Genomic DNA, 13,598 nt, shown 5'->3' on the forward strand with positions numbered 1-13,598 from the left:
TTTACCCTCCCACTGAGACTTGGGCACAATTTGGGCAATTGGTCTCAATCCCAGTGCAGGCAGCACCACTCCTTCATATCTGGGATCTTCTCAGAGCTGGGGATCCCCAGGCCTGGTGGTTACAGCAGGGACCAGCACGTGATCAGGGCTGGCCCTGATCAACAAAGCAGCTTTGGAAAACAGCTGAAAAATGCGAGACGTCATTGCTGCTCAGGAGCTCTGGTCAGATGTGGGAATAATTTCAACTGAGAAACGTAAGAGAGGGATGATTTTCTGAGTATTTTTAATTTTCACTGCCAAATGCATCCAAATCTTTACAGGTTTCCTCTAGATATGACCTGAACTGAGCTTTTCCTCCTCAACAGCTCATGTCAGCTGCTCTTTAATTCCTCTGTTTACTCCTTGTTCTCTGTGTCCATGGCCTGGCAGCCATCAGGGACTGGTGGTTTTTGGGACCCCTGGCACAGGCCCCTTCCTTGTCCCCACTCTGGCCATCCCTGCTGGATGTTGGGGTGGCTGTAACTCTGGTGCTGGCAAGGTCAGCACTTTGCAGTGCCTGAGCAAGGCATTGGTGCAGCCAGGAATAAGCACAGGTATTTGTTGGGACACAAAAGGGACAATCACTGTGTCAGCACCTTGGCCTGCTCCCAAGAGCTGTTTGCTGGGGAAGGTTTCCCTGGGGAAGAGCTGGGATGCTGCTTGGTGTCACACGCTGTCTGCACTCACCCACAGAGCTGTGACTTCTCCACCTCATTCCAGCCATTTGTGGGGATAGCAGCTCACCCTCAGCTTTGGCTCTGCTTGAAACACAACAGAATTTTTATAGGAGGAGCGAGCCCAGAGAGCTGCTGTCAGCAGGAAATGAGCTCCAGCTCTGGAAGGTGAGCAGCAAGAGGCTCAGGAAGGCTCCAGGAGTGTCTGAGAGATGTTCTGAGTTCAGGAGGGCAGGTGAAGGTCTGCCAGTCATACTCTGTTAGTCATCTGCTGACATTTCTTAAATGGCATTAAAAATGGTTACTTAGCATGAGAGCAAAGGGGTGGTGAGTGATGGTGGTCCCACAGACAGCAAGGGCTGGGAGTTTATTTTACACACAGCAGTATTTACAGCAGGGACAGGACAGCACACAGGGCAGAGCCGAGGGGTACATCAGGGGATGCCTGAAAGTATCTCTGCAAGCAGGCTTGGGGTTAGAACAGGGCAAAGACTGCAAAAAAACATCCATGACTGTTTGTGTTCAGGCTCCTTCTCTGTTTGCTTTTCTCAAATATTCAAGCAAACAGGGTTCCTGGCAGAAATGTATGTGGAAATGGCAAATGTTGCAGAATTTTCACGGAAGGTGAATTTCAAGGTAGCAGTTGTATGGTGAATGTGGGGCTGAGGGCTCTGCCCCCCTGTCCTGGGCAGAGGCACTGGGGCCTCTGAGCAAGGCTGAGTCCCAGAAGCAAATCATCCCCAGGAACAGCTCCTGTCCAAGCTTCAGCCTGAGCATCGACAGAGATTACTCAGCAAATCCCTTCAGGAAACACATGCCTCAAAAAATAAAGGTAGGCTCAGGACGCTGCACCAAAGGGGTGGGAGGAGCAGGTCATGCAGAGCAAGGGAAAATGCACCAGCAGTGAAGGAGCAAACAGACCCTGGCTCTGCAAGGCTGGACCAGACTTTCTATCCCAAAATCCCAAAGTCACCAGCAGGATTCCAGCTGCATCCCCACAGTAATGGAGCTCTGGTGCTGAGAGACAGATGGGGACCGTCCCTGTGAGCTCAAGCCCTGTGAGCCTCCAGCACCAAGGTGTCCCTGAGGGCACAACTGCTGCTGGCAGCTCCTTCTGGGAGAGGATTGGAGGTAGGGAATGGGTGACAGTGTGTGCCTCCATTGTAGGTGGCCAGGCATAGCTCATATCCTCTGTGACAATGCTCTGGGAGCATCTTCTCCTTCTCTGCACATCCAAGTTGGTTTGACAGCCTGATTTTCATCACAGCTCTACAGACCTCAGACCTTGCTCATTCCACTCCAGACTTCCCAGGGCAGCCCCTTCCCTGCAGCTTTGCTCATCTGTCTGTCAGGGTGGGTGGCTCATCTCCTGTCACTGAGCAAGGGAACCCAAACCCACCAACCAGTGGTGGGGACCAGTGGACACCTTTCACCTGCCTCTGCACCCTGTCCCAGCCATGGGTGTGTGAGATTTTATAGCTGATAACCCCTGGGAAAGTGGGAAACACAAGGAGAGAGGCACACTCAGCTTCCTGGCATGGCCCAACGCTCTGGTTAGGAGAGCCAATGTCAACAGATAGACCTGAAGGAAGGAGCAAAACCAAATACATGGGCACCTCTCAGAACAGGAGCTGTAAAACCTGCACAAACCTGAACAAGTGCCACAACACTGGTTTATATGGTCAGAATCAATAGTCAAGCCCACTCAACATGTTTGCTGACACACAAATGACAGCACCGTGCTGGGTTTATGGCCCAGTGCCCTTCACAGAGGCAGAGCCCAGCTCCTCCTGCCCCACTCAGCCACTTCTCTCCCCCTCTGCTCCCAAGGGATGCTGATCATTTTGCCACACGGTCCCCAAAGCCTTGATACCTGTGATAAGAGGATGCTGCTGCTCCTCTGCAGCATTCCAGCCTGCCCTGGCTTCCATCCAGGGGGGATGGCAGCATCCACCCCACCACCCTGGTGAAAAGCAGCAGCTCAGCATGGGAAGAGGATTCACTGGTGCTAACACCACCCAGGGAACCTTGTCCTGGGCTGTGAGGCTGGGACAGGGCAACAGAAGGTGGAAAGTACCAACTGCTGCAGGTGGCCATGCAGCTCAACAGCCTCTCACCTGCAGCCACTGCAGCTTGAGCAGGTCCTGTGCCAGGGACAGGTGGAGGTGCCCCAGCAGGGAAGAATGGACAAAGCACTGAGGGATGCCTGAGGGAACCAGCTCATGCAGAGCTCAGTCCTGGCAGGCCAAAGGCAGCAACAGGAAATGAAGAGTGGAGTAAAGAGGCAGGAGGGACAAGGGGACAAACAGCTGGGCTTCACATCCACAGCCCTGGCTACTCCCCTGCCTAGACTGTGCTGCCACCAAGATGGTGGAAGCAGAGCTGAGTGCTGCTGTGGCTCATCCATGGGTGTGTGCCTGGAGACTGCCGCAGTCTGGGAGAAATGTCTGTTGACTTGGGTGTGGTTCCCTGTTACAGCCACTAAAACCTGTGTGGCAACACAGGGGTGCAGGGAGGTGTCATGGGGTTACACACAGTTCAGTCCCAGCCCTGCCCTTGTGCTGCTCCCTGTTCCACATGGGAATGTTGGGCATCAGCCCCTGTCGCCAGCACAGCCCTCTCTGGGCACAGAGCTGCTGGCCACTCCCTGTTCCTGACCCACCAGGAGCATTCTGGAAGTTGCTGACTGTGGGCACTCCAAATTAACTCAAATACACCTCAGGCAGGCCTGAGTGGAAGCAGAAGCTTGTGGAGACAGGACAGGAATGGTTTAGGAATGGTTTTGCTGCATTACACTGGTGCCTTCGAGGTGGTGCTTGGGGCCCGATGTCTGGAGGGCAGGAATGAGCTCTCTTCTCCTTGGCACAGCAAAAGCAGAGGTGGGCTTGGAAGGGAATCATCCGAGGAGGAAGAAAAATGCAGGAAAATGGGTGTTTCAGATGGGTTTATCCCTGAGTTGGTCCTTCTGGACACAGAGGCCAATGAGACCTGGCTGTAGTCGGGTCACAGCCATGCAGCCCAAGGCTGAATTCAGAGATGCCCTGGTGTCCCTTTCAGCAATTCAGTCACTCAGTGCCTGTGAAACCCCAGTGAAGTGCCACCCTATTCCCTCACACAATTTTCTTCTTCATTATAAACAGGGCCATACTTGCCAGAACACACTTCCTGCAGAGCAGAAAACTCTGGGTGCTCAGCAGCCTCCCTGCTCCCCTCTGGACTGAGCCATCCTGTGTTTGATGTTAGCTGGGAGGGGAGACGAAGGCTGTTGCTCAAGGATATGGTGTTCTGGCTATTTATATAGAAACACTTTAAAGCAGAAGCAGTCAGCCTCTCCCTGAGGAGCCAGACCCGCTCCTGCTGTTAGACACACCCAGACACATTTTCTGGATCAACTTCCAGAGCTGCACATAAGGCCAGGTACTCCATGGCCTAAAGAAACCCAGTGGCAGGCAGAGACCAGGGTGAGGGACCCCAGAAAGGAGGCCCAGAAAGCAGCAGGCGTGCAGCGAGCGCTGGCAGCAGGACACACACCCAGAGCCACCTTAGAATTTTCCCCCGGGTAGTGGCCAGAACCCTTTAAAACCTGCGGCTCTGCGGCACAAACGCCTGCTCCCCATCAAATCTCATTGTGACCAGCATTAAGGGATTAGCCTGGCCCTGCCTCTGCGCCACAGGCAGCTCCTGGGCATGGCCCGTGCCCCGCTGCCCGCGCGGGGCTCGCCGGCTGCGCGGCCCCGGCCGGGGGCCAGACTCCCCTAGAGCTGCCCACGGAGCTGAGCGCCCCTGGAAGATGAATGGCAGCAGATACCACCTGTTCCAGGAAACTCCAGGTACCCCCCTGCTCCCCCAGCACCTGCAGCAGGGAGAGAAGCAGCTGCATAGCCAGCGCTGCAGAGCTGATGTGAGAGAAGGGCATTGTCAGGGTCTCCAGTGTGGGTCTGGAGCTCCCAAAATGCTCACTCCCACTGGTATTGCTGGTCCCTGTTGGATGGGTCCCCCATGTCTCTGGTTTCTGTTTTGCTTTGTGCAGGGTGGACATACCAGGTTTGTGGGTGGTGATGGCTCATGTCCCCAAGTTGGTTCTGGGGCTCAAGAGAGATACCCCAACATGGGCAGCACGGTGGGAGCTGTGACCCCTGAGGGGAGCAGTGGCAGAGTCAGGCTGGTGTCCCATGGATACTCCAGTGATTGCCTGTGCTGTCTGGGAAATGATTCAGTCATTCTCAGGCCAGTCCCCCGTGCCTGGCATTACTGCCCTGGGCTGCAGCCTCAGCTGGCCTGGGGACAGATCCTGCCACTCACAGCACCTAAGCCAGTTCTGCAGCGGGACCTCCCAACCCTCCTAATGAAAGCTGCAAAGCAACTAAGAGAAAAACGCTTCCAGTTCAAACTTTACTGCTTACCAGAAAGGTTTTAGGGTTCCCCTCTGTGGCCCCCTCCAGCCAGCTCTGTGCTCAGCCCCTCAGCCCCAGCACCCACGGGGATCTCAGTGTAGAGGCCAGGAGGCTGGGTGGGCTTGGGATGCACCAAACATGTCCAAGTTCCTGCAGACCACTGCCTGAATTTGGACATGTTTGGTGCTTCCTGAGCTCTGGACCCCTGTGCCTCACAGGACCTCACCCCCAAAACACCCCAGCAGGCTCCCTTCCACTCCGGGACTCAGCAAAAACTGAGCTGCTCCTCTTGCTTGAGCAATTCCTCCCGAGCAGGGTTTGTGCTGGTGGTGGGGTTCATGCTCCCTGCACCCCCAGTCACCATCCCACGGGACGAGCTCCCCATGCCAGTGGGGAGTCAGGTGCTCCCAGCAGTGCCTGCACTCTTTATCAGCTGGCAATTGATTTAGGAAAGTTCATGGCTTCAGCGTCCCATGATACGTTTACTAGAAGTGGTTCATTTCCTCAAATGATGTAGTTTATGGTCATAATATATTTTAATTTCTTTATGATTCAAGAGGCCAATGGCACTGGGACTTGCAGGAATGTAAAGGGACAAACAACAGTGTTATCCAGTGTTGCAGACCTAGGTCGAATACTCACGGGCTTTTTGGCAGTTTCCCATGTTGGTGAGCTGGAGCTGCAGTTGGCCCTGCAGTGTCCTGCCCATGGGTTTCTGGAACTGTAGGGATGTGTGATGCCCTGCCCTTGCTGTCCCCCATGCCACAAACCTTGCATGTAGAAGGCTCCCATGTTCCCACACCTTGCTTTCTGCTGTGTTTTTGTTCTCTGGCAGTGGACAGCAGGGTTGTGTCACACAGGGGGTGTGTGGTGGGCGTGCAGCTGCTGTGGACATGGAGCTCCTGAGTGTGTCTGGTTCTCACTCACCCCTTGCTGTGCGCTGGTGATAGAGGACACTGGGGACACGACAGGTTATTCAGGCTCCTGCAGAGAACAAGCATTTAGCACTAACTTATTCCCTTCTGTCTACAGAAACTAGAATCTCCCAAATTTTAACTCACCACTCCTTTGTGGTTTTTTTCTTTTGTTACATGCCCATCCTACCTTTCTGAATTCAGACCTGCCAGTGCTCCCACCTGCAGCAGCCTCCCTCCTTCCTCGTGCCTCCTCCCATCAGGCACACATGGCCCTGTCCTGAGCTGGTCTCCAAGTTCATCTCCCCAGCTGGGACTGACTGTACCAGCCAGCCCGGGGCAGGAGGGCAGCTGGAGCTGTTGGGTCCAGGATGATGCTTTTTGCCCTTCAGGTGCCCTTGACCTGCCCTCCTTCAGGGCCACGGGCTCAGACTGTCCCCTGACACCCTTGCCCTGCTGCAGCTCTCCCTCCACCCCCCAGCAGCATTGCAGGCTCTTGCCTTAATTTTGAGGGAAGGCTGATCCCAAGAGCCCCAGTAGCCACTGGAGGTCACCTCCAGGCATGGCTTGCTGATGCACCCAGCTTCCAAAAAAGATACTAGAAAAAAAAAAAAAAAAAGGTAAAATTTGCTGTGTAACCACTGTTGATTTTGGCTGTTCTCCTCCTTCACCTATTGCTCCACAGCTGAAATGATCCAGGGGCTGTTTCATGTGTGTATAATGAATGTATAAAGTCAATGAAACGTAAAAGCCCTGCAAACAGCTGGCAGGGCTGAAGGGAGAGACTCACTTGCCTGCCAGACTGTGAGCTCAGTAGGGATCCTTTTCCTTGGAAGCTTCAGGATGACTTCAGGCCCAAAGGAATGATATCCACCTGCTGAACAAGTTTTCCCCAGGTCCAGAGCAGGCTGCTGAGGTCCCTGCCACACCAAATGGCACTACTGGAGAGGCACAGAGAGCAACAGTTGTGTGTTGCTGGCAGCAAACCCTCTCTCCAGTGCTGCTGCTTCCCTGAGGCTCCTGCTGCCCCATTTCAGTGGGGCTGAAACCACTGGAGTTCAGCCCAGCTTTTGCCAGTGTAGCCAGTGAACCTGGAACAGCACATGGCAAAGACAGAGCTCTTCTGGATTTCCTCCCAAATAGGCAGGAGAGTGTTTAGCAGGAAAGTGTCCGGGTCTCTGCTGGGCTGGGGTTTGGATGGAGTGCAGTGCCTGTGGTGTAGGGTTTTAAGGGGGCAAGTGGGATCAGTGGTGGGAGCTGTGGCTTGGGCCACATTGCAGCCTGTGGTGGAGTGGAAGAAGATGAATCTGTTCCCCTTCCTCTCTTGGCCCCGGGCTCATTGTGTCATTTTCTATGAAAACAGAGCAGACAGATTTCACAGCTGCAAAACTGCAGGCCCCAGGGCCAGATGCTGCTTTCAGGGGCTGCAGTGCAGGCAGAGGGATGGCAAATACACACCAGCAAATGCCCTGGCATTTTCAGCTACAGCCACCCTTCTGGGAACAGCTCAAATTTACTGTCCTTGCATAATAACAGCTCCCACAAGAAATAATAATAACTTCCTCAAGAGTTCAGAGCCCTTGTTAGGCAGGATAATAAACCTCTCTCCAGTCCTGGGATGAAAGGCAAGTACAGTGTTATCACCAGAGCAGTATATGCTGAAATGGTCTGTCTGTGTCCATGTTTGCAGTTCTTTCCCTACCACTTCTGCAGAGCAGTTATTTATTTTAGCTCCAATAATTGCCTCCAGGCCCAACATCATCCCAGCTTCAGCTAGAATGCACATGTTGCTTTTGGAGGGGACTTCAGGCAGTCTTATACCTTCTTTAAAGTGACTCTTCTCCATGCCCAAAAGCTGCCTGGATTCTCCATACAGGGATTTTGTGGTCTGGGGACCAGTACAATATTGGTTGGTTTGGCTACTTTTTAATAACTTTGGTCAGAAACAGCCCAAGTTTGCAATGAAGCTGCCTCTGTCAGCCTGAGCTGTGCTGGGGAGCCCTGGTGCCACCACAGGGCACATTCTCATCAGTGACAATGTGTCTGGGGTCTGCTCAGGGATTGTCTGTCCTGGGCATTGCCCCAGCTCCAAACAGCAAACCTGCCCCAAGCCCAGCCACAGGCGCTTCAGCCCTGGGGAAAGTAAATCACCCAGAGTGATTGCTGTTCAATAGGATGATAAAACTGATTGCATCTTCCCCAGGCAAGGTCTGGCACATGGCTGTGGTCTCCTCCTGCCTCTCATTGCTGGATCTTTCTGATCTACCTCCCTGGGTGGAGCTGGTGGCTCATTTTCACCTCCACAAAGTGTTTTGCTGGGGCAGGGATGTGCAGTGTGCAGCTGGCAAGGGGCAAACAGACCCTAAACAACCTCTGCTGAATCATCTGTTTTCCTGGAGCCTTCTCACAGCTTCTGGGGACGTTCTAGGGAGGGACATGGGAGCAGACCCCCATCTGTGTGTCTGTCATATGACTGCCTAGAGGAGAGGCAAAGATTTGCCCCCTGAGCTGGGGGCTTATGCAGCTGCACTGACCTGCAGCCCCCCAACCCCAACAAATTCCTTGGAGCTGCTTATTAACACACTGACAACTCTGCTCTGGAGTCATGGCACACTGAGGTGGAAGGCAGGAGGGTTTGACAGTATGGCCTAAATACCCCTGTTTACAAAAAGTCTGACAAAACACAAGCCCTTGGCTTTATCTTTCCCATTTGGAAATAGTCACCGAGCAAATATACTCAAGGCATGAAAGAAGGGGGGTTTATATTGACTTTAGAAAAAGCTGTTCTTTAAAAACAGGAAAAAAAGCTCATCCTCGAGCTGTGCAGACTGGCTGTGGGACCCAAAAGTCCTGTGTAGGGGCTTAAAGCATGCCTGCTAATCTGCAGCAGCTCTGTGTGAGCAAGTCATGCAGTAAACTGCTCTCTGTTAATTTTTTAATGCAGAATAAACAGGTCAAGAAATGATTAGCATGAGAATAAGTCGAGCTTAATTGGGAGAATCAGAAAAGATGAGAGGGAAGAGGCAAATTGGAGTTATCAGTTAACCATACAGAGTGGCTCTGCCTCTACAAGCTCATGTTCCCTCTTGTTTTTCATCCCCTCTGAAGCTGCTTTCCCCCCCCTCCCCTTCCCTTACTTAAATGATGAGCTGAAATTGCTGGTACAAGCACAATGGAAGCCCTTGTTTCTCCTTCTCATTTTCTCTCTGCAATGGCTGGCCCAATGAATTGCAGGTGATAAGGCTCCTACCTGGTTATTCCTGAGGTTCTTCCCAGAAAGGAAGTTGCAGACATTAAAAGCAAAATCCGCTTTGTGCAAGTACCAGTGTTGTGCTTCAGAGCAAAGTTTTCAGCATGATCCTGGGATATCCAAGGAGTGAGCAGACAGGTCTGTGGGCAAGGGGAAGAGCAGTCCTCGGGACTGCTTGAAGTGGAGTTTGGTCAGTGGTCGGAGATCTATATTCTCAGATAGGCAGGACTTTGTCCACAAACTGGAATTTGAAATTTCAAAGGGGAAAAAAAAAAAAGGCAGAAGGGACCTTTGCATGTGTGGAGGTGACTACGCTGGTGACGTTCCCCTGGGACTTTTGTTCTTTGTCTTGTAACTGGGCTTCCTGTTTCCCCACAGCCGGGAAATGGCGATGGGCCATTCCCTGCCCAGGGCCGGGCTGCTCTGGAGAGGTTTCACACCTGAGCCCATCTCTGCTTCGTGTGCATGTGGCAAAAATAAAAAAAAAGCCATGTGAAATATTCCAGCTCTACAGTGGCCCCTTGGAGCTGCAGGTGACACAGGGGCAGAGCTCTGCAGTCAGGGCTGCCAGGGCCAGCGATGGCATTGCCCATGAAAGCTGAGGGTGTCCTGCTGGCTCTGGGCATTCGCTCCTCTGCTGGGCATTTCTTAAGAGTGCAGATCTGTGAGAGAGAAAAGCAGAGGGCAGAAGGACCCCTGGTCATGGTCCATGCTCAGAAAGTCTGCAGGCAACCCCACACTGGGGTGCCTGGTCGATCCACTGGCAGGCAGGGATGTGTTCTGCATAGGTGGGAGAGATGGGCCAGCAGGAACTGCAGGAGGGTAACACAGACAGGGGCACCAAAAGATGGGGCCAGGCTCCTCACAGGGTGCGTGGCTGGAGTTCAGCCAGTGTCCAACCATGAGGACAGTCAAGCCAGCTGGCTGCTGAGGCTACTCTCCATCCTTGGAGCTGTTCAAGACCCAACTTGCTAAAGCTGCAAGGAACCCATGCTGCTCTCACAGCTGGCTCTGCTTCCAGCAGGAGCCTGGAGCAGAGACTCCGAGGTCCCTTCTGACATCAATTATCCTCTGATTCTACAAAATCCCTGTTCAAGAAGCAACAGAGAGGAGGTCCTTGAGAGGAGCCTGCTCACCTGCTTGCATACAGAGCTAGCAAGCACAGTAGGTGATGGTATCCTTACCAAAAGTGCCCCATTAAATACTCTGTTCCTGATCCTCACCTATTGAGTAGCACAGATCTTATTTTCAGGGAATCCCCTTTAGGTTTGCATACATTTGCCAGATGGGGATATATAGATAAGGCAGTATTAGTGCCATGATGTTCCAGTGTGGGAAAGGATTTACTGCTCAACAGATAAAAATTAAATAATCAATTGGCACAGAACAGATCATGCCCCAGAGCTGTCATGGTCTCCTCTGCAACCATGTCCTGACATAGGAAACAGTGGGTGGAGGGAACAGAAAATGGGGACAGGAGAGAGGAGCAGATCTGGGAGCTGACCTTCCCTGGAATACCTAGCCTGGGAACAGCCTTCACCTATCAGTGGGGGTCTTCCAGCTATGAGTTGTCTTTTTGTGGAATAAAAATGGAAAAACATCTTTAGTAGCCAGAAGTGTTTGAAACAGCCCCACAAGCAGCTGCTGGCTCCAACACCTCCCACCAAAAACAGCTACAGAGCTGTGGGATCCTGTTGGCCAGTACAAGCCAACATTGGCAAGCTGTCCCAACACTCACCACACAAGGATGCCAGGGGAGACAAGGACTCCTCAGGCAGAGGACACCAGCAGAGACATCATCCCCAGCAACAGTGCCCAGCGAGCAGCCAGTGCATTTCCATCAGAGCCCACCTCCAGGGCAAAGGAAGTGCGTGGTGTCCTTGGCTGGTCTGGCCCTGACCTCCACACCAACATGAGGGATTTGGGAGGGGGCACTGGTGACCCACAGAGGACACTGGCAGTGAGAAAACAACAGTCAACACAACCCTGGGTGGAAAACACCAGGTCCCATTGACAACCCCAGCCTCGTGAGCCACCTAATGCTCTCCAAACTTCCCTGCTCCTTATCTGCCGCTCTCCTGCACACGCTGCCTCTCTCATTTCTATTCCTGGCCCTTTTAATCCCTCCTGCCGGGGAAGTAAATGGCCTTTGCAGCCTCCTTGCTCAGCAGGCTATTGAAGCAAAAGGTTTGTTTTGCTGAGAGGGCAGAACAGGCTCTGTTTTTATGATATTTTACTAGACGCCGTGGCAAATCCTGCACATATTTGACCTGGTGTCTGTAGCATTTATCTAATCAAAGGGATCACCGTGGCCTGGCCTGGATTGGGACGGATGTCCCTGGGATGAGGCTATGGAGGGGGCTATGCTCTATTCCTGTATCTCCATCCCAGTCTGCACAACCAAAAACCAACAAGGACTGTATCTGCCTAAAGGAAGAGCCACCAGCACACAAGCTCTGGCCTGTCCCTCAGGAGCACTGACTGAACGACTGTTTCCCCTGCAGCAAAGGCTCATTTATCACCATTCCCAAGTGAGAAAACAGGGGAAACCCTCTCCCCTGTGCTCAGATTCACTCCTGCAGATCTGTAGCCTCAGGGCAGAAGAGCTGTTTAGAAGTGCTATGTAGGTCATGGTTTTGCAGAGCAAAAGGCTGCTTGAACAACTCCATGTGCTCCCAAAATGTGCATGGAAAATCATGACTGGCATAATGCCCAAAGGCAAGTCCTGGTGTGCAGCCAGAGACCTTGGATTCAGGTGGTGGCAGTGATGGCACCGTGGCCAGGGCAGCCTGTGGTGCCAGTGGGGTTGGGGCTGCATTGGGGTGCCTGGGAAGAACAAACACGAGGCACTGGGAGCCCAGAGCAGCAGCGTGTGCACTCTGTGGCTGCCGGTTGCGAAACCACGGGGCTGTTTTCAACGCAGAGAGAACTGATACCAAATCATTAATTGCTGCTTCTCTTGCGCCATGCAGCCAGTGCCGTTCAGGGATCGATTAAATTCCCACTCAATGATCTTGCAATTGCACTGAAAAGTCTCAGTTCTGGCTGAAGTGGAGGACTGAAGTGCCATGGGGCTGCTGGGGAGGAGAGCACAGGCAGCTCTGGCCCCAGCTGGCAGCACCAGCAGGGTCAGACCCAAGGTCTGAGGCACAGAACCTCTCTTGATGCTGACAGCAGTGCACCCACAGAAGGAAAACTCCTGCTGCTCTGCTGTAAATGTCTCATGAAACTTTTATGACATCTCAGCCAAACCCCAAGGCTGGGGGTGTCCAGCACAGAGTGATTTCAGCTGTGGGACAGGAGCCACCCTGGCAATTCCCAGGGTGTCTGTGCCACCCCTCAGCCCTGCTCGCTGTTTGGGCATGGCTGCAGAATGGGATCTGTTTATGGGGCATCCAGCCCCCTGTAAAACTTGGTTTATAGGGAAGTAAAAGGAGTCATACGTTTTACTTTACATAGCAACGTGTGAATTTCTAGCTGACCTTCTCTGACCGTGAGGGAGAGAAAAGGAGAAGGAGTGGAAGGGATGGAGGGAGCAAGAGGGGAAAAACAGGGGTGTGGTGAGGACAGGAAGGCAATGACAGAAGTGGAGAAGAACTCCTGGTAGGGTTTTTTCCAAGTTTTCCACCCTAGGTATAATTAAGAGCAACACCAGCAGCTCACCATCAAGGTCAATAGCCCTGGGTGAGTGCCTGCTCCCGTGGTGCTGCCTGCACCCAGGAGTCAGGATCAGAAACGCCTTGAGATTCAATAATAAACAGTCAACAAGAATCACTGCTGCTCCACCAAAAAAAAAAAAAAAAAGAGAAACCAGCTTAGCAGTATTCGGCAATGGGTGAGATGATTAAAGATTAACCCCCTGCCTCCTGCCTCCACCCCTCTGGGAGTATAGGCCTTGAGGCTCAGCAAATCCTTTCAGAGAAATATCTGAATTAAAAGACAACAGGTAGGGGACGCAGCGCAGGCAGAGGGAGGCGGCAGGGCCGATAGCCTGGGACAAGGGAGTGGGTACAGGCTGGCCCGTGCTTGCCGGGGATAATGCGCCTTTCCAAAGCCCTCATAGACATGGAGATGGCAGATTACAGCGCAGCCCTGGACCCGGCTTACACCACCCTGGAGTTTGAGAACATGCAGGTGCTGGCCATGGGCACTGGTAAGTCCCCTCCGACTTCTCCCCTCTGCTGGGTGGGAGCAGCCGGGGGCTGCAGAGGGAGAAATCCCTGTGGTGGCTGCAAAAATGTTCCTGGGAAGGGAAGGGGTGTCAGATGGGGAGCTCCTAAGGGAAGGGGTGTCAGATGGGGAGTTCCTAAGGGAAGGGGTGTCAGAT

The 13,598-nt window shown here is 53.0% G+C and overlaps 1 protein-coding gene across 2 annotated transcripts in view; it reads left to right on the forward strand.

Annotated features, from left to right (window-relative positions):
• Window positions 1–13,598, forward strand: part of HNF4A (hepatocyte nuclear factor 4 alpha) — a 36,026-nt gene that overhangs the window by 3,686 nt on the left and 18,742 nt on the right. The window contains exon 1 of one of the 2 annotated variants that reach the window (XM_063404596.1): window positions 12,835–13,424. The exons of the other annotated variant lie outside the window; for it this stretch is intronic. Within the exon in view, the coding sequence (XP_063260666.1) occupies window positions 13,310–13,424 (115 nt within the window). The 5' untranslated portion in view covers window positions 12,835–13,309. Of the gene's footprint in view, window positions 1–12,834; window positions 13,425–13,598 lie in introns of those variants that run through there. 2 annotated transcript variants of the gene reach the window in all.

This window comes from Prinia subflava, chromosome 8, assembly GCF_021018805.1.
Source record: "Prinia subflava isolate CZ2003 ecotype Zambia chromosome 8, Cam_Psub_1.2, whole genome shotgun sequence".
Classification (NCBI taxonomy): domain Eukaryota; kingdom Metazoa; phylum Chordata; class Aves; order Passeriformes; family Cisticolidae; genus Prinia; species Prinia subflava.